Genomic DNA, 21137 nt, shown 5'->3' on the forward strand with positions numbered 1-21137 from the left:
GTCTGAGCTCGTTGGACAGAACTGTGTAGAGCTCGTCTTTTAAAGAAAGGGGTTTGCACACCAATATGCTCAGGAATAAAAACCAAAGCTAGCGCTAAGTAGAAACCCATTTTAATAGCTAGCTGGTGATCATTTTAAGTAGTGATTTGTTATACGTAAATGAATACTCCTCACACTCTCCCAACCTGTGGTTCTGTTAGGTAAGTCAAGGCAGGCTATTATAAATAATATTCTTTGGTTTTCATAGAAATCCCATCCCACCCCAGGGGTTCTGGTTTGGTAGGGGAGTGGTAGGAAGTGGATGGGAGGCCTGGATACTGAAAATGGTCCCCGGTGTGTCTACTCTGTGTCCCTGGGTGAGGGCCACGTGGCAGGATAATGGCGTGGCCAGTGCTGTTTGTTCTGATTCTCCTGGTGGGAGATTTTTCTTTGGTTCACACAACAGTTCCTCCTCCCCAGCAAGGGTTATGGTTCCTAATTTTTCCTGATAAAGCAAAGACCACACATTCCCTAGGGCCTGGGGCTCGAGGATAATATTGCTGCCGAGCTCCCAGCTCTCTGACTTTTGAAGCCAAACTGAAAGCCCAGGTGAGAACAGGCTCTCGGCTGCTTTCAGTACCTGAGGGGAGGGCTCCAGAGCCTGTGCCCAGCAACCTCCCTCATACGTGCCCAGGCCCTGTCCATCGTGCCGGGTCTGGCCTATGCTGCCCGGCTCCGGGCCCTGTGCCGCCCTGGCTTCGCATGCACTGGTTGGTGATGCTGGAAAAGTCAGTCCCTGTTCTTGGCTCCGCCACACTGAGTGGCCGAGCTCTGGCTGATACTTACGGAGATGCTCAATGATGCTGTCGATGGTCGGCTTAAAAAGGGCATTCATGGCATCTGGACTCATCCTCAGCATCCCCTGCGAGGACCACTTCACAAAATCCACGCTGTGGGGGTTGCGAAACGGGCAGTGAGTGTATAAAGGATACCCCAACTAATCTGCACAGACATGGGCCCTGGCAGAATAGCTGTCACATCTAAAAAGGGCAGAAAGGGGTTTGAAAGTCCTTGGAAATATGTAAACTGCCAAGACCTGGACCCTTAGAAGCCCAAAAGCTAAGACATAGCCTCTGTTTCTCTTTGCTTTTCGCTGTGGCCAACCTTGCCCTGGGGCAGTGGAAGCCAAAGTCTAGTGCAGAAGACAAGGAGATAACTCAAGGGATCGCTCTCTCTCTTGGATGTCTGTTAAAGGCTCATAGGATGTGTCCACTGTACTGCTACATAAGGCTACAAACCCGTGTGCTCAGGTACATTTCCCTCTGCCCTGCAGGCACGTGACCCATGATGGTGATAAGCCTGATCTGACCAGATGCCCCTCACTGTCTCTATCAAAGGTGCAGCATGTCCAAAGCAGGGGCATGGAACACAAAGAGCACTGCACAGGGAGTCTGGATGGCTGGGCTCCAGCCTGGCCTCCACCACTTAGTAGCTACAGGACTTTGGGCAAGTTGACCTACATTTTCTCTGAGGCCCAGTCTTCTTGTCTGAAAATCAAGGATAATAACACTTGCCTTACCTCCCTCGCAGAGGTTGTTGTGAAGATAAAGTTAAATACCATGTCTGTGGAAACACTTTGGAAACTTCCTGGCACTAAGGGAACACCGGGGACTGTTTATTGCAGTGTGTGCCCGGCCCGTTCTCAAGTTCAAAGGGGCTGAGCAAAGTGTCTCCATCCCTGAAGCGAAACACACACCAGCTGCTTCCCAGCATCGCATTCTAGATTCTGCCAGGCCTCCCAGTCCAGGAATTCTTTCCATGGTCTAGGCCAGAGGACAGTGTGGTGCGTTGCGGATGACCCCATGGCTGGCTGTGGCCAGTCTCCCCAGGAGAGCTGGCAGGCCCCAGAACTGTGCAGGCAGGACTTGGGATTCAACTCAGAGCAGGTGCCTCTCGGGGGACAGAGAGAACATCAGCCTAGCAGCTAGGACCCTGCACCAAGGGCAAGAAGACCTGGAATCAACTAGAATTTGTTTCCCACTAAAAGGAATCAGGGCTTCTTAGAGAAATAGCCCACTGCACGTCTGGGGTAGAGAACATACAAGATGAGCCAGGAGCATCTCCACACACCAGAAGGTCAAGACTGTCAAAGACCACAGATGTCACGTCAACGGACTCAGGAGCCAACCTCAAGAGGCTCCTACTGGTCCGGATGGGACAATTTGAGCATCAATAAGGATATAACTGTCATGGCTTAAATACATCATATTTGCTTAAACGCCTGAATTCTTAACGATACTCCCTGCCTTGTGCCCCCGCAAAAGAAAAACATTCATTTGTCACTTTGGAGGATGCTAGGAAATCAACAATTTTTTTCTTAACCAAAAACTTATACATGGAAGGAAAGAACCAAGAGTTGTCCTGTTTTTCCTATATGAACTGTACTTCAGGGCAACCAAACCATTGAGGAGAAAAGTTTCTCTCTACAGAAGTATTCTGGTGAATAAATACACAAGAAGTGACAGACTAAGGGAGATAACCACGGGGCCACCCCTTAAATTAAGGCCTAAGCAATGATCATCTGTGACTGCTAACATCACAAGCAAACACGATGTGTCCCCTGATGTGATGCAGTCGGAAATACTACCACCCAGGAAGTAGACATGCCCAAAACTCAGACTTGAATCAAACCTCTAGCTCAATCTGTCAATTTGTAAGAAAAATAGCAGGGGACAGAAGGACACACGATGCACTGAACAAAACCCAGACTGTAGGAAACTCTACAGGACAAACAGTCAGCTTTGTCATCTAATAAATTGCAAGAAAAAAACAGGAGAGGGAACCTATATATTAAATGGGCCTTAAGAAGCATATCAGATCATTGCTATGTATAGCCGTCAATTAAATGCTAATGCAATCTGAAAAAAAATTGAGACAATCAGAAAAATTTTAATGTTAACTGGGTATTTGATGATATTGAAAAATTACTAATTTTAAGTGTGATACTCGTATTGTGGCTATGATTTTAAATTTATCTCCTTTAGAGATATATACTGACATGTTTATGGATTAGACAATAATCTGAGATTTGCTTTAAAATAATTGGGGGAGGGTGGATGAGGATTTAGATTGGCCAGGAACTGACACCTGTTGAGGCTGGATAGTGAGGTTCATTTTACACAGTAAATGTTTGAAATTTTCCCACTATAAAAAGATTTTTAGAAATCTATGATTTTTATCTATTATTTTTTTTAATTCAGCTTTAAAACATCTTCGAAATATGTTCATTTTGCAACAAGCTGAGCTACAAACGCTTGCCTGCAGCCAAGAAATGCAGAGAAGCAGGGAACTCGGACTCCCACGGGATTCATTCAACAACTATTGACTGAGCACCTGCTAGGTACGTACCAGGTTCTGCTGTAGATGCTGAGGATACGGCAGAGGCCAAAACAGACAAAATTCCCTGCTTTCATAAAGCTTGTATTTTTTAGTACATAATAACAGCTAACACATAAATACTGCTTTCCAGATTCTAGGGATTATGCTAAGCACCTAACATATATGAATTCATTTCATCCTCACAACAACCCTTTGAAGTAAGTGGAATGAACATCGCCATTTTCCAGATGAAAAAACTGAGGAACAGAGAAGTCGAATCACTTGCCCAAGGTCAAACAGTGAGTATGTAGGATTGGAACCCAGAGTCCACACCCGCCTTCCTCCCTCTCATCAACATGACCCACCCCCTGGAACGTCCTGAGCCAAATGTGAGCCCAACTCACTTGCTCTTCCTCAAAGCGTGCTCCACACTGTGCCCACGGAACTTCTTGTAGTAGTCAATGAAGGAGAAGGGCAGGGTGATGTTCAGCGGGTTCGTTCGGTCCGGGGCAGCCGCCCTTTTGCGAGACTCAAACGCGATCATTAAGTCAACCCAGGCTGCGGGACGCTTCATTCTGAATTGCTCGATAAAATCCTCTCCGAATATTCTACACAGAAGCTTCTCAAATTCGTAATCTACTCCTAAGGAGCCATAGGGTCCGCCTGAGTCGAGAACAGAATGGGAGCCCACCATGTTAAAAACCATCAGAAACTGCATCCGAAGTCTGAGAGGCAGCGTATCCTGTGTTCTTCTCTCAAACACAAAGTAGCACTAACTTGGACCCGCTCATCAAGCAGACGGCAGCTATGTGTTTTCACTTACACCTTAAAACTCTTAGGTTCTTCTCATTCCACATGGAGAAACTTTTTCTTATAGAAATCACTCGTCAACAATCTGTTTAATATCAATTGCACTTTAAATAAAATCAAGACATTTACCTAACTAGGAGCATCATGGTATTCCCACCCAAGAAATCCAAGGACAGGCTCTGGATAACCAGCAGGCCTTGTCTCGTCCCTGCGACCTACTAATCACTCATCATCCCCACCTCCACCAAGCAAAGGAGCCTGTTGTCTGCTTTGGCAATCTTGATCCAAGACCTGGTGTCCTGGGACCTCCCTAGAAGGCTTAATCATAGCACTCAATCATAGGTGACATCAGGTTACAATCACATCCTTCCAGAACTTTCAGAAACAAACTCCCTTGGCCAGGATCTGAAACAGGCTCACTTTACACTAAAGGTACAGTGGTTTGTGTTTTAAGAACATTTAACTGCATTTGGCTCTCCAGTGTCACAGAAGCTTCGGTATCCTCTCCTGTCTCAATCCCACATTGAGAGAAGGAAATGCCGAGGGAAATCTGATACGGGTGAAATGGCTCAGGTGTGAGAAAATCAGCCATGCAGGGGCTCACCTGTTGCTTTATACAGTTCTTTAAGGTGTCCCTCTGGTAACCGTATCTGATGGACTGTCAAGTCTACTGTGCCACCGCCACTGTCCACAACCACATACTTGTCACCTGGTACAAAAACAACCATCCTTTACATGGGCCGCTTGTCAACCCCATCCTGAAACAAGCTGGCGGGTGATGACTCGGTGTACCCACCTAAGTGCCGTCAACACTTCTCATTAGTACAATGGTTTTGTTAATTAGCTGCACAGCGAGTTATCCATGACTAAAGAGAATGCAATAATGTCTTCCCAGGAGTGATGGTTAGCATGGATGATAAAGAACCCAAGTGAGGGAATCTTTAAGACTAAAGCATTCATGTCACACCCTGCTGCATACATGGCATGTACAAGCAGACAACTTGCTGCCAAGTTAATGGCACCATAAAACGGACTGCTGTTTAACAGAAGACTTACTCCGGAACCAGTGAGTTCCATTTCCTACCTCTCTTCTGAAGAGTCTATATGGCTTTACAACATGCAAAATTATAGCTACAAAAGAGCTCTCCTTGGGTGAGTGGTCTTTAAAACTAACTGATTTTGAACATTTTCCAAAAGTGCAAAAGGAACAAATAGGAATGCATTTTTGCCAGCAGCACAAAAAAAGATCCAGCAAGGGCAAAAGACACTCAAGGACACTACCTTCCTCCAGCTCGGACCAGATTTCTCCTATGACGTTCTCCACCAAAAAGGTCCGACTCTGCCGATTACGCCGTACGTGTTCCTTAGCTAGGGGCCAACGGAAAGAAAATGACGACGGGTAAAAAAGCATGAAAAAGCAAGCAGTCATCTGCAATCAGTGGAGGCAACAGCAGGAGGTTTCGGGATGGAACATTCAGTGATACTCAACCAAAATGATTACATAAATGCATCGGGAATCACAAAGCCAGCCCTTCCAGAGCAGTAGCTATTTCCACCAGCCTTCATCTGCATGGCAGTGTTGGCCTGTGCCCTGCTGAAAAGCTCTCCCTGATGAGATCTTTCTCCGATGACATTTTTTGTGGAACGGGTTAATAACATCGGTCAGTTTCCTGGCTTTGCTGCCCCCAGGGGAAGCCTCTGCCAAGCAGCCTGCAGTGCACGTGATTAAACAATTTCACATCCAGGAACTTTGCCTGATACAAGGAATATGGGGTGTTTTCCTAAGTGGATCCTGGATAAACACAGGTCCAAAGCGATTTCCTGACCCTGTTGAAGCCAATATGCTCTTCAGCCACAAGGTGGCGCGTCTGAACCCAGCAAAAGCCCAGTGCTGCCTTTTTCCTGAACACTGCAGGACAACCTGGCTGGAGCTGTGGCTCCAGGTGCTTAGCAGCTGTGATGCCTCGCATGGGGTATTTCATCTCCTGGAGGCCGCCCTGATAACCCCGTGGGGCAGACAGGGCACAAATCATCATCCTCTGTCCAGATGAGGACACCAGGTCAGGGAGGTTAAGGGACTTGCAGTTCCCACGACTCTGTCTGGCAGCCCAAAATTAACCCTCGGACCACAGGCCCTCATGCCTGCTTTGAGGTTCAGCAATCTACAGCGAAGTCTGAAAAAGCAGACTACAATGGTAAGAGATGGGAAAGGTGCTGAGAGGTACCTGGGAAGCAGCAGGGCACAGCCAGCGTGGGAATCTGGACAAATCATTAACCGCTCTGGGCCTCAGTTTCCTCATCCATAACACGGGGATAATAATACTTGGGCTAAGCTCCTCACAGGCAGAGCAGGGACCAGTTCTCTGATTTCTCCTCAGCACCCAGTGTGACACTGGCACACAGTAGGTGATCAAGGGAGAGCACTGAGGATGAGCCCGGCACCCGACAAATGGCCATGAACGATTTAGAGCAACTTGATTTTACAGATGCAGGCGCAGTCCACTGCTCTGCGGCTCCCCGCATCTTGCCCCACCAATTTTTTTAGTCCCTAAGCAAGTGCTGCTGACTTTGAATTGCCCTACAAATCCGTCTGTTACCGGTTATCCAATAAAGGACCCTTGACCCTCTAGCCTCTTTCAGCAAGGAGCACAGTGTTTGCAAAACAGCGTCTTCTCTGGGGATTAGCATGGCAAACCCCCGCCAGCTCTAAGTTCCCTGGGCCCTGGTCTGTAGTGGAGAGGCCGTCCGACCCCAAGTAAAGAGTTTCTGCAGGCCTGGGAGGGGTCCCCAAACTCGGGGCTTCTCTCCTCGGCCAGCACTACATTTATACTATAGACTCTGTGGTGCACACTTGGTTTTCTAAAACAATCTAGATGGCTAACAAAATGGCGTTCATAAAGAACGGCCAAGCGGGGTTAATAAAACCTTTTCTGAGCTCTCAAAAAATTATCCCACTTTTTAGGCAAATTAAGCCTAAGATTGTGAAAAATGTATCCTTTACTAATCTCATTAACTCCTCTTGGAGTAAAATAATACCGACAGCAAACCCTGCGGTGCTGGGGGCAGAGTACGGGCTCCATTCTCCTCAGAGGTGTCCACCGGGCACCATCATGAGGGAACATCAGGAGGCAGAGAATGGCCCGGGGGTCTCAGGGCACTCACGCCATCCTGGGTGCTCCTGAGGAAGTGCTCTGCCAGGCCTCCCAGACAGCACCCCCTCCTCCTGGGAGAGAGGTTCTAACTGCACAGCAAGGCCAAGACAGAACCTCTGCCTCACTGCCCCTCTGAAGGCTGGTGGCCAACAGTTTGAGGATTTCAAAAACCAAACACCCTCTGAGCACATGAGACAACAGCAAATTCTACAAGACACGGGGCACAGCCACAGAGCAGTGTGGGGTAGACAGGATATGTTAAAGGAAAGAAACCCCAAAACTGAGCAAGCATTCAAAACCAGGCATCCCCCTCAGATATGAGTGTTATCCGGAAGGAGTATTAAGAAGGGCTGTCTAGACTTAGCCAATTCTGACGGTAATTTCTGTTTATGAACAAGCTGAGTAAGAATCAGCATGTAAGTATAAAGCCCATTCAGTCAGTCCTCTTTTTTCCAATTAAAACAATGGGGAAGGAAATTTAAATAAATATACTGTCCTGAGTGTTTAGGACATTAAAGCACTTGATTTAGCTAGCAGTAAGGCTAGCCTCGGCATGCTTGGGAGAGGCCAAGCATTTTAGAAAAAAGCCCTCAGATTTAAAGGGAAGCCTGTTTCCATTCATTCTGGATGAAGCAGATCTGAGGTGCTGACACACAGCCACGGGCAGGCTGCTGACGAGCGAATGTTTTGCCATGGTCCTGTGGCTGAGGTTCGCAGACTCCTCAATCTCAGGTTGAAAATGCAGAGCGGTGGCCTCTGGGGCAGTCACCCTGTGAAGAGGCCTGGAGGAAATGGCTCAGCACCGTCTAGGCAGGAATGTGCGCCTGCTAAGGGTGAGCCTGGCCCCAGTGCCTCAGGGTGTGCAGAGACAGGCTCCGGTGTGGGGACCAAGGACAATGTGGAGACAAGGCCGTGGGGTAACAGCGGAGACAGTCCTCACTAACATCACCCTCTCCTCCTCCCGCGCCTTCCAGGGCAGGATGGGGTGGGCATGGGGGGGGGGTGTCTGCCCTCGAGGCCCTCATCTGGGAACGGGGCTCAGAGCTGTGTGCACAGTGCTACCCCTACCCTGCTCCCGATTAGCACCCACACCCATTCACATTGGTGGCTTTGACCCTGACCCAGGGTATCTGCAAACCCCATGACCCTGGACAGACCCACAGAGCCCTGGATACCAGGGAAAGTAGTTCTGGGGACCAAGATTGTGACCAACTTGCATACTGGTAAATATTAAGGGGGAAAAGCTCCATCCTGGGTCTCCCTAGGTGGTGCTCCTTCCCACAGCTAAATGAGCACCAACAGGTCAAGGACAAGTCAGCCTTTTTCATCTGTGGTTTAAACTCTCCCGGGTTTATGGCTAAGACACATAATGAGCTCATCACACAAGCAGCCCAATGAGTGAGTCAGCAATAAGTCAATAGTCTTGATGGAGCAATTAATAACAGGCAAGGGGATTAGATCAAGAATCAGTTAATACACAGGAAAGATTAGGAGCCTAGTAAAATGCAAAGCCAAGGACTGCTTTCAGGCCACCTTCAGGTTCTTGGAGAGAAGCGCGCTCCCCCTCCTAAGGCACGTGGGTGGGTGATGAACCAAGGTAATGATGGCTGAGTTTAGGGGGGTCCTTGGTGGGGCCAGGTAGGGGGGCTGAACACAGAGGTGCTTAAAGCAAACCTCCTCCGAGAGCATCTTGATTCTTTACAGCGCTAGGTGTCTTTAAATAATCAGAGGCAGAGAAACATGCAGGGGGCAGGAGGGGAGAGCGCAGGGAGGGGGAGAGAGAGAGCAGGAGGTACCCTGTGCAAACCCAGCTCCTACTGTATCACTGGAGCTGTACCCATTGACCACCGCCTTGCTGCTCAGCTCGATCATCTGGTGCAGTCGCAGCTTCCGGCAGTAGATGGAGGCCGCCTCGGGCTCCAGGGCTATGATGAGCTGCTCCGAGTTCTCGGGGGAGGCCAGGCCTGCCTGGAAGACAGAAGCAGAGGCTGGGACTCAGGTCCCTGGACGGGACAGCTCCGAGGACACCCATGCCTTGGGCTGGTACGCCCAAGGAAGGGACACTTACGCTCTGCTTGTTTGGGAAATTCACTCCCAATTCACAGGCCTCTGCAGGGCTTAAAATTGGGGGTGATCGGGTGCTGGGCCCCAAGCCAGATACCTAAACACCAGGGAGTGGCCAAAGGAAACATACAAGCACCCTGAGAAACGCAAGGCTCTCTGGGCCACAGGGCCTCTTGCATTTGGGGCTTGCTTGGCCCAGGACTGAGAAGCATGGAGGAGGAAAGGCCCTAAAACTTTGAAAACCATTACAGGAGGGAAGGCAGATGGTCTGTTTCCGGTTACAACTGGCCACGTGGCCTGACCGAGTCGGAGCAAACCCCAATCTTTGGTGGCCTACGAAACAAACGGGCCATCGCTGGACCTCAGCTAGGCAAGCATCTGATTTTGCTGTTTGGGAACCTGACCTGTTATCTCCAGAGCACCAGGAGGGCCCCAGGAGAAAGCCCCTCCCAGAACCCCACAGACCCCCTCACTTTCTAGGGTGTGGGTCGAGAGGCAGCTGGCAGTATCCTATTCAAAGCCTGTATCCCTTTAACAGCAGAAATGCTTCTGCTCTGTGACATCTGGCTTGTGCCAGTCACAGTGCCTCCAGACCATAAGAAGGGCCAGCCCAGGAGGCTCCAGAACTACCTTCCCAAGGGTGCTCAGAGAAACGAGCCTGGCTTGGCCTCTAGAAGGTCCCTGCCACCTCTCGCGGCCTTCAACTAGAGCAGGAGGTCTCGCCTCCTCGCTGAAGCTGTTCAAACCCACGGGGTTTCCTTGGTTGCCAGCACGATGGAGAACAGAAGCACGTTCCGTCTCCATCACTGCTGTGTTTGTCTTTGTTGTTGTTTGCTAGGGAACCCTGGATGCCGCCCTCGTGCCGCACTCACTTGGGAGAAGACCCCCAGTTCTACGCCAGGCCCGTGAGGTTAGTGGACTCATCCTGTAGACCAGGGACAGAAGGTTGCCTAATGTCACACATGTACAATGACCTCTCACCAGGAGAAGCTGCCTAGGGTCACAGGCTGAAGGGGCTTAGGAGGGTCAATTATTGGACAAGGAGGGGAGGGGGGTTCAGGTTAGAATATCAGAAATGCCTTTTGTCCAGCTCCATCACCGTATGCAGAAGGAAGCCAAGGCCCAGAGAGGTAGGGTGACCCACTGTCCCGGGTTTCCTGGGACAGGGGACTTTCAGTGCTAAAACCAGGACAGTTATCCCACCGTAAGTGGCAGAGCCAGCCCAGGCCCAGGTCTCAAGCGTGCAGACCAGCTCTTTAATGGCTTCTCAGCTCTCCTGCTCTCAGGAACTCCAGTTCCTGGGGTGGCGCCCAGGCCTCTGTACTCGGACAAAACTCCCCGGGGGCCTCTAATACTCCAGCACTCCCTCCTCAACTGGTTTAAAGGTGCAATCCCTTTACTCATTCACTCTGGGTCAGCACTGCCTATACTTGCAGTCATTAATTCTCTGTGATTACTATACCCAAAATGAACCAATTAATTACATCTTAACGAGATACCATCAGCAGGCAGGTGACTGAAAGTCTCCACTTTGCCAATACTGAATGCCTCACGACAAGTGGTAGAACCCCTTCTGGATGACTGACCTTTAGAAAACCGGACTGGAACTGTGCACACGTCCCGCTCCATCCACAGGGAACCTGCCTCCTTACAGCCTGGTACCCTTGGCTGCCGCCAACCACAGAGGCAGCATCTATGCCCATCACCTCGGTCCCCGGGTCAGAGAGGCCAGCTCTGCCCTTAGCTAACATGGGTCAACAGGCCACTGACACAGATGTATGACAAGATGTCCCCCTACTCCCTATTCAAGAGATTAAAAGCCCCCCGCCCCCAGCCTCACGTTCTCAGAGGATCACGTCAGACATCCTTAGCACAAAGATAGCTGAAGGTCACAGTGCCCAGTGAAAGAGGACATGGGTTACACAGGAGAAGTGCCACCAGGAATGGCAAAACCTCTGAACCTTAATCCCCAGGGTCTCAGAAGAAATCCAAAATAAAACCAAGAGGAGCGCCCTCTACAGAACAGCTCTCACAAACTGATTTTTCCATCTTGGGTTTGTTAAGTCAAGGACCTCCTAGAATAGAAGCTAACAGGCCCAGCTTCCACAACATGGGATGAGGACAAAGGAAAGACGAGCTACAAATAAAGAGCCAGCCCTAGATGAATAAGACTCTTCCAAAGTTCAGAATGGAAAATAAATTTGGGCGGGGGCAGACAAGTAGAGCACCAGAGTGGCGCCAGGGACTCAGTGTGAAGGAGGAAAGGTCAAGGCTCTGCCCACTCAAAAGGCACATTACTGGGGCCAGCCCGGTGGCATAGTGGTTAAGTTCACGTGCTCCACTTCAGCAGCCCAGGGTTTGCAGGTTCGGATCCCAGGCATGGACCTATGCACTGCTTATCAAGCCACGCTGTGGCAGGCATCCCACATGTAAAGTAAAGTAGAGGAAGATGGGCACAGATGTTAGCCCAGAGCGAATCTTCCTCAGCAAAAAGAGGAGGATTGGCAACAGATGTTAGCTCAGGGCACATCTTCCTCACCAAAAAAAAAAAAAGGCACATTACATCATCATGTTCCCCTGGGAGGTCAACCTGCCAGGTGGCTCCCACGTGGCAGTCCTGGAGCAGCCAGGCCTCTGCCTGGGAATGGGGGACAGGAGGGGAGAGCGAGGAGCAGGAACCTCTTTCCTCTCCACACCTTGCCTAAAATTCTGAGCGGGAACTCTGATTTATGTGAAATATCTGTGCAGAAAATCAAATCAAGAAGTCCAGAGGAGTAAAGAGCCTTGAGTAACAGTATACAACTTGAGGGTGTCCAAATGTGCCTGGGGTGTGACTGACATGATCCAGCAAGTCAATGCCCTGCTGGGTCTCCCACATCCCAAAGACGTAAGACACACAGGCTGACTCGAGAGCCCTGAAGAGCATGGCTGCACCCCTCAAGCGAAGCCTCTCATCTGTCCCTCCCCAGCTGGGCTGGCCTCAGCTCCACAGCAAAAGCTTTGAGCCATTTCCATGGGGGTTCCCCATGGTACTCGGGGGAAGATACAGACAGAAAGCGGAGGTGAAGAACACCCCAAACCAGAGGGGAGGGGTCCAGCAGTGTCTGGGAGGCCCAGGACAAAGTACCCACACTCCTTTGCTTGAACCAGCCCGTCACGCTCTCCAGTGAGAGTGAGGGGCCATGTCCCCACCAGCAAACTCCCAGGGAGGCCACAGTGGAGAGCTGAGGGGGAGAGGCAAGAGGAGGCAGCTGGCTCTGTGTAGATTACATCTCCCCAGGAGGGGTCCCAGCTGCTTGTGGACTCCAAGAAAAGGAGGAAATGCGAAAGAATCCATCACTCTCAAAAACCCAGATGTCTTTATCTCTGGGCAGAAGGATCCAGGGCCTGGAAGTGTAAGCTTTGTTTCTGCATAAACACTTAGTCTTCTCAGCAGAAGCCCTCTGGCCTGGCAGCTGTCAGGAGACCTGGGGTCTATTGGCCTGGGATCAGGCCACGGTCAACCAAAGCAGGAGAGCACTGCTTTTGCTAACTCGGCCTCTGGAGCTGGTATCTCCTGGCTACTGTTCCGGTGGATGTGAGCTCTCCCTCCATCGTCCCAGCAGAGCACTTAGCACACTGTCTCCAACTATAGATGGATGCTGACATGTCTAGCCTCTCCTGTGAGATGGTACGTTTCCTAAGGGCAGCAGTCAGGTCTTCTTGTCCGAAGCACATAGTTGGTGCTCAGAGGGCAGCAAATGAATTGACCATCCTTTATCCTTGGCTGAATAGAGCCAGCCTCTATTCTGCAATTTCCTGGCCCTCGTCTCTGTGACACTGAACGAGAGCATTCCGCAGATGTGACCGGGGGACTCCACAAACAGAAAGTGTCCGAACCAAGAGGACGCTAGCCCATTTGACTCCTCCATGAATCTGGGACAGCAGGAGCACCATCGTAGTAGTTTTTTAGAGGGCTGCCTCGTGGTCACAAGCTTGGGGGGAGCAGGTGGGGGAGGAAACTGCACTCCAGGGAGCCCAGGGTCAGACGGGGGTGCTTACACCAACCTCTGCTTCTCGGCCCTGCACTTGGCTAGGGAGACCCACCAGGGACTGTGTCCACAGCTGAGAAAAATGGCCAGAGAGGCCGAGCGCTCTGCTGGCCTGGTGTCAAGCTGCAAAGGGCCACAGCTGCACCAGTTCTGACTGTCATGAGGTTGCTGTTTTTTTTCTCCTGATATGATTATTTTTCACTGCAGTTTGTTCAAAAAGGGAGGCAAAGGCAAGCTGCAACTCTGTGTTAGATGAGATCATTGTACGTAGGGGAACATCATTATGTAACAGGTTTCTGGAACCTACCAGAGCTACACATTTTAGGCAAAATGCCTCTAGAAATAAACTGGACTGTTTCCTATCCATGATGCTCTCAAGACTGGGGACTATCTCCCGTTCTAGGTCTTTTCTGAAGGTGTCAGAAGAGGGCTCACCTGTTCTTTCTGCTACCATCTTTTCACTGAACGTTCGTCAAGAGTCTAAAGATGTCCCAAGGCTGTGAATTATAAAAGATGGAGATTTAACCCACTTTTTCAATAAGCACTTGACACAAGAGTTTGGAGTTTCACAGATAAACTGTATCTGTATAAAGTGCTCTGTAGCCCTCACTCACAGACCTCTGAGCAGAGGCCCCGGAACATCCACTCCATCCACATCCTGCCTCTCCCATGGGAGATGCTGCCCCATCTCCCGCACTGCATCCAGGCCCCATCCTCCTCCACCAGGCCGGTGGAAGGATGAAGGTCAGGCCCCACGTGACTGTGCCATGAACTTGGGCTCAGGGGACCTCTGATAGGCCTGGAAGGAGGGGCTCCATTTCCCACAGGCAACCAGCGTGGCTAGGACCAGTTTCCTAGCTGCCCTGACAAAGCGCTGTTCCACCTCCTCCTTCCAGCTCTTCCGCCTGAGGCCAGGCTGATGCGGCACCTTGGGTGGAAGTGTTGGTGGGCACTGTCAGACCTCAGAGGCTGGCTGGGCCAAGAACTGTGTTTTTTGTTCAGGTTCTGTATTAGTCAGGGTTCTCCAGAGAAACAAAACGGTTCTCCAGAGAAACAAAACCAGTAGGATGTACAGTCATGCGTCGCTTAACAATGGGGATACGTTCTGAGAAATGCATTGTTAGGTGATTTCACTGTTGTGCGAACATCATGGACTGTACTTACACAAACCCAGATGGTGTAGCCTACTACACACCTGGACTAGATGGTACTAATCTCACAGAACCACCGTCATATAGCAGTCCATCATTGACTGAAGCATCGTTATGTGGCGCGTGACTGTATGTATATATAGAAAGAGATGTATTATAACGAGTTGGCTCACACAATTATGTAGACTGACAAGTTCCAAGATCTGCGGTCGGCAAGCTGGAGAACCAGGAGAGCCGATGGTATGGTTAGTTCCCTTGCCGGCAGGCTCAAGACCCAGGAAGAGGCGATGTTTCAGTTCAAGTCCAAAGGCAAGAAAAAACCAATGTCCCAGTCTGAAGGCAGGCAGGAAGGAGGAATTCCCTCTTACTCTAGGGAGGTTCAGCTTTTGTTCTATACAGGCCTTCAACTGATTGGAAGAGGTCCTCCCACCTTAGGGAGGGCAATCTGCTTTAATCAGTCAATCAATTTAAATGTTTATCTCATTCAAAAACACCCTCACAGCAACACTCAGAATGATGTTTGACCAAATATCTGGGCACCCCTTGGCCCAGTCAAGTTTACAAATAAAATTAACCATCACAGGTAGGCAACTTTCTTATTCTGTATAATAAATGGGGAGTGAGGAAGGAGAGTTGGAGAGATGCTAATTTTGGCCACAGAATAACAAGCTTCATTTCCATTTTGTCCTGGGGACTCTCCCAGAAGACAGGCTAGAGAGCCTGCAGAGAAGCTGGCAAAGCGACTGTGCCCCTAACACGCCCTCTGCCCCTCTCCTGGAAGTACGAAAGACTTCAGTGAACCACTGAGCTGAGAGCAACTCGAGAGCAGGGCCTGTCTTGGTCGCAGGGGATATGAATCCAGCGCCTACCCCAGTCCTGGCACACAGAAGGCCCCAGCATAGGTCTGTTCAATGAATACATGAATGAGTGAATAAAGAATGACTGAACAGTCCCTGCTATCTTCAAATCCATTCAGTGAGTATACACCGAACACAAGTATGAAACCAGAATTACAAAGGGCCCAAAATTAAGCTGCATGAACACTGCACCAGACAAAAGTTACACAGCATCGAGAGGACAGGCTGGCCTGCAGCGTCGCTGGGCTTCAGAAAGCAAATTCCCCAGGTCCATCAACGCTGGTCACATCTGCCCTGACCAGGAACTGCTGACCGTTCCACTCTCTGAGGTGCCACTTTGATTCTGCCAAACCCCAGAGGATGGCACGCCCCCTCCTGCCTTGTTTCCTCCTGGGGCGGGGGCAGTGTCAGATGCCTCTCCCCCACCCGCTCGGAGAGGTAGTCCTTGCAGGAGCTGGCCCGGGGCTGCAACAGCCCTAACAAATCGACCAGTCACTGCTCCTCTTTCTTCTTCAGGCTAAAAATAAGAACTGACCCTTTTCCGGGTCACAGATTTGTTGCTAAAGTCTTCCTGTGGGCTGGGAAATGAGAGTCAAAACCATGAATCTTGAGTATCCTTCCTGGGAAAAACTCCGAATGCTGGGCCGTGTCTTTGTAGACAGCGTGTCCCGGCGTCCCGTCTTTAGATACTGCCTGAGGATGACACTACGGCAAAGCTCCAGGATGCCCGGGGCTTCTGTAGACAGCTACACTGCACTTGTGTTTCTTCCTTTTTAAAGAAGTTGCCTCCTTCTGGAACTTCCACCCTCTTCCTTCATCCCTAGAAAAACAAATCTATTTTTGGCAGATACATAGACTGAGCCAGATTCTCACGCTGAACAGAGGAAGGGGAGAGCAGAGGAGACAGTCTGGGGCAGGGGAGGGAAGGGAACGGGACAGAGTGAAAGGAGGGGACACTGCCCTTCCTTGAGCTCTACCTGCCCCCTGGAGTAAAGCCCTAGGCATCGAGTTCAATTCATGACACCAATGTGCCCAGGGCCATGTCACTATATCCGGTGCTCAGGGTTGATTTGGTGGATGTTTTGAGAGGAAAGCTTCATACATGTGGCCACAAACTCACCGTCAGGTATGTTCCCTGGAAAAGGTGGTTGTCTCCTGAGAGGCATGGCAGGGGTAAGGGGACATCTATTACCCCGGTGATTTCCCCAGCCCAGCTCAGGTTGAAGGCTCTGAAAGCTGGCGCTCAGCGCACAGAGAGTTGACCCAGGCCCCAGGGTGGGCATTCATCGAGGGGGATTAAGTACAACAGGAGCCTGCTCTGTCCTGGGGATCAGAACAGCAGGTCAGTACGGCCAGCCATGCTTGTGATGAAGCAGACTCTCACGGGAGCCCCGTCGTGGCAAAAGTTGTCTGCAAACAGCATGAAGGTTGGAGGCCATGAGGGTTTGTGGCACCCTCAGCGCCCACAAGGGATGGGCTGGCCATTGGCACTGGAATGCTCTGGTGCCATGGTGACTTGCATGCTCCTTCACCATGCCACTGCCCTCATCCGGGTGTCTGCCACCATGCAGGTCTGGCAGCCATCACCCCTGTCTGGGGCGAGCATACCTGCTCCTCGTTGCTCATAAGGTACAATGTGCACGATGTGCACAATTGTCTTTCCATTATTTCCCAGCTGCATATGAGCAGCTTTCAGCCTCCAAGCTGATCTGCCCAGTTCGTGGCCATTGGCCTTGTCTTTATTCCTTCCGTATTCAAATATTCTTGTTTCCCAAGGCTTTTCCCTGAGGTTCTCACTTCCATTCACCCATGGAGAAATGTCTCTGAGCCCCAGCTTGAAATCCTAGTCCCAGAGAATCTACAGCGGACACACGACCTGGAAATGCATAAAGCCAGAAGGAAGACCCAGCCCAGCTCCTCCCCTCTGGGTCTGACCCCTGTTCCTCCTGCAGGAGGACGCTGAGGGATGGGAAGGCTCCTGGTTCCCTGCCTGTGGGAGACCCCTCACTGCCTCCCAAGGAGGCTTGTGAATGCTGGGGGAAAACCGAGAGGGGGGACAGCCACCACCATGGCCATCTTGGACCCCCCTACCCCCACACTCACCTGGTAGGCAGCTTGTCTCATGAACTGCTTGGCGGGCTGTTTCCAGATGGCAGGCACCGTGATGACCCATCTGACATCAGAGTTCTCAAAGTCCGAACCTGCCTGGTCGCTCAGCTCCTAAAGCCAAGGAAAACGTAGCAGGTCAAGTGAACATAGCTGGTCCCTGAGGACGTGGCTTCCTGCGGCTTTGCTGAGAATCCAGGCTTCCTGGCCATGAACTCTTGGGGCGTCTATGCCACAGCCTGCTGAACAAACCAGGGTCTGTTTTCTGAATAGTCAGCAAGCAGTGAGCTCCTAGCTCCTTTCACTCACTGAACATGACGGCAGGCAGGAGGCAAGCAGATCAGAGGCCTTTGCCACTTCCTAGTCACGTGAATTTGGGCATGTGACAACCTCTCAGGCCTCAGTTTCCTCATCTGTACAATGCGGATAAGAATACCTAGCTCATAAACTTGTTGGGAGGATTGATCATTTTCTGAGCTACATTTACTGAGAGCTTACGGTGTATAACCTTGGTAAGCACTTTGCATACCTCACCTCCATTAACCCAGTGAAGAATCCTGTTAGGAAGGGATTATAACTGTGCCCCTTGTAGTGAAAGACCTATACACTGAAAAACTATAAGACATTATTGAAAGAAACTGAAGAAGATATAAAGAAATGGAATGATATTTCATGCTCATGGATTGGAAGAAAAAACATAGTTAAAATGTCCATGTTACCTAAAGCAATCTATGGATTCAATGCCATCCCAATCAGAATCCCAATGACGTTCTTCACAGAAATAGAACAAAGAATCCTAACACTTATATGGAACAACAAAGACCCCAAATAGCTGAAGCAATTCTGAGAAAAAAAAGAACAAAGCTGGAGGCATCACAATCCCTGACTTCAAAATATACTATAAAGCTATAGTAATCAAAACAGCACGGTACTGGCACAAAAACAGACACACAGATCACTGGAACAGAATTGAAAGCCCAGAAATAAACCTACACGTCTATGGATAGCTAATCTTCAGCAAGGGAGCAAAGAACATACAATGGAGAAAGGAAAGTCTCTTCAATAAATGGTGTTAGGAAAACTGGACAGCCACATGCAAAAGAATGAAAGTAGACCATTATCTTACACCATACACAAAAATTAACTCAAAATGGATTAAAGACTTGAATGTAAGACCTTAAACCATAAAACTCCTAGAAGAAAATATAGGCAGTACACTCTTTGACATCAGTCTTAGCTGCATCTTTTCGAATACAATGTCTACTGAGGCAAGGGAAACAAAAGGAAAAATAAACAAATGGGACTAAATCAGACTAAAAAGCTTCTGCAAGGCAAAGGAAACCATCAACAAAACAAAGACAACCCACCAACTGGGAAAAAATACTTGCAAATCATATATCCAACAAATGGTTAATCTCCAAAATATATAAAGAACTCATATAACTCAACAACAAAAAAACAACCTGATCAAAAAATGGGCAGAGGATCTACACAGACGTTTTTCCAAAGAAGATATACAGACGGCCAACAGGCACATGAAAAGATGTTCAACATCACTAATTATGAGGGAAATGCAAATCAAAACTACAATGAGATATTGCCCTATGCCTGTCAGAATGGCTAGAATTACCAAGACAAAAAATAACAAACTTTGGAGAGGATGTAGAGAAAAGGGAACCCTCTTACACTGCTGTGGGAATGCAAACTGGTGCAGTCACTATGGAAAACAGTATGGAGATTTCTCAAAATATTAAAAACAGAAATACCATGCCATCCAGCTATCCCACTACTGGATATTTATCCAAAGAACATGAAATCAACAATTCAAAGAGATTTATGCACCCGTATGTGCACTGCAGCACTATTCACAATAGCCAATATGTGGAATCAACCCAAGTGCCCATCAGCTGATGAATAGATAAAGATGTGGTATATATATACACACAATGGAATACTATTCAGCCATAAAAAAAGACAAAATCATCCCATTTGCAACAACATGGATGGACCTTGAGGGTATTATGTTATGCAAAATAAGTCAGACAGAGAAAGACAAACACCATATGATTTCACTCATATGTGGAAGATAAATAAACTCATGGATAAAGAGAATAGATTAGTGGTTACCAGAGGTGATGGGGGTGGTGGGGGGTGGGCAAAAGGGGTAAAGGGGCACATATGTATGGTGACAGATAAAAACTAGACTATTGAGGGTAAGCACGATGCAGTCTATACAGAAACTGATATATAACAATGTACACCTGAAATTACCCAATGTTATAAACCAATATGACCTCAATAAAATAATTGAAAAAAATAATAATAATAAATAACTGTGCCCCTTTGTACAGATGGGAAACTAAGGCCTAGATATGTTCAGTATCTTTTTGATGACTACACAGCTAGAAAGTGGCAGAGTCAAAATCTGGAGCCAGACCCAGGTCCATCTTGACTCTGAAGGCCAAGGTCTTATCTAAGTTGTTACAAGTGGTCTTGTATCTAGAACAGTGCCTGACCCACACTAATACTTAACAGTGGTGGCAGTTGCTGTCCACGTTGTCACTGTCATCTACCTTACAGCAAGCCCAGCAGATCAGGGGAGTTTTCCTGGCAGGACGGAAAGGATGTGAACGACATGACCTAGGCAAGAACCATGCTGCCCTTAACCTTTGGTGAAGGTTAAACCACACCAGTGGGGCCCATGTGGATAGATGGGATGGGCAGAAGATCAGAGGTTTCCACCAGGTCCATGTAGCCAAAATATGTCTCTGGACTAGTTCTCAGACTCAATATTCCCATCTGTAAAATGGGGAGGATAAAACTAACCCACGGCATTACTGGCAAGATTAAATGAGAATACACAGAGAAACGTCCAGGCCAGAGAAGACCTCTGATAAATGTTACTTCCTTCCTTCCCCTCCCTCTGTTGCCACATTCACCAGACAAATCTGAACTCAAACCTAAACTCACACTAACGCGCTTCTGCATCACACTCAGCTCTGGGGACACGTTTCAGGAGATTAATAGGCTGGCGATTTCTTTTTTTTTCCTGACAGGTGTCTCCTTTTTCCTTGTTGTTTCAAATAGTTTTCTTGGGACTCACTCAGCCTCTCACTGAAATAACTTCCTCTTTCATCAGTAAACTTTCTTTTTCCTTCTAAAAGTTTTTCATTTTTAATTGTGATAAAATCCTTGTAACATAAAATTTACCGTCATAACCATTTTTAAGTGTACAGTTCAGGAGTGTTAAGTACGTTTAGTAAACTTTTTTTTGACATGTTTTAAAGAAACATCTCTGCTTTAGGCCAACGTTAAACAGCCGTTTTTCTGTTTTTGTTTTTTATCCTGTTTTATTGCCTTGCAGGTCTGCATTGGGCTTTAAAAGCAGGTGAGCGCATGCTGTGAGCTGAGAAGGACTCTAAGCATGCCGCCTCTCACCATCCAGGCTATTTTAAACTCTCTGAACAGAAGAGGCTTGAACATGACTGATGGGCTTCCTCGGCTACGCGGAGAGTTGTTTAGATAAGCTGTCTGATCGCCAGTGGATGGAGAACAGCGTGGAAGGAAAAGGAGCCTGGCATTAAGAGAACCCCTCATCACGTCAGCCAC

General features: G+C 48.9%; 1 protein-coding gene across 3 annotated transcripts in view; it reads right to left on the reverse strand.

Annotated features, from left to right (window-relative positions):
• The window catches only part of HSPA12A (heat shock protein family A (Hsp70) member 12A), a 161767-nt gene that overhangs the window by 4642 nt on the left and 135988 nt on the right, over positions 1-21137 (reverse strand). For all 3 annotated transcript variants that reach the window (XM_058544079.1, XM_058544080.1, XM_058544081.1), the window contains 6 exons: positions 17526-17642; positions 9116-9287; positions 5449-5535; positions 4772-4876; positions 3762-4020; positions 826-929 (listed from right to left, as the gene is read on the reverse strand). In XM_058544079.1, coding sequence (XP_058400062.1) covers positions 826-929; positions 3762-4020; positions 4772-4876; positions 5449-5535; positions 9116-9287; positions 17526-17642 — 844 coding nt within the window. The remainder of the gene's footprint in view (positions 1-825; positions 930-3761; positions 4021-4771; positions 4877-5448; positions 5536-9115; positions 9288-17525; positions 17643-21137) is intronic.

The sequence above is a fragment of the Diceros bicornis genome, chromosome 6, assembly GCF_020826845.1.
Source record: "Diceros bicornis minor isolate mBicDic1 chromosome 6, mDicBic1.mat.cur, whole genome shotgun sequence".
In the NCBI taxonomy this organism is placed as follows: Eukaryota; Metazoa; Chordata; class Mammalia; order Perissodactyla; family Rhinocerotidae; genus Diceros; species Diceros bicornis.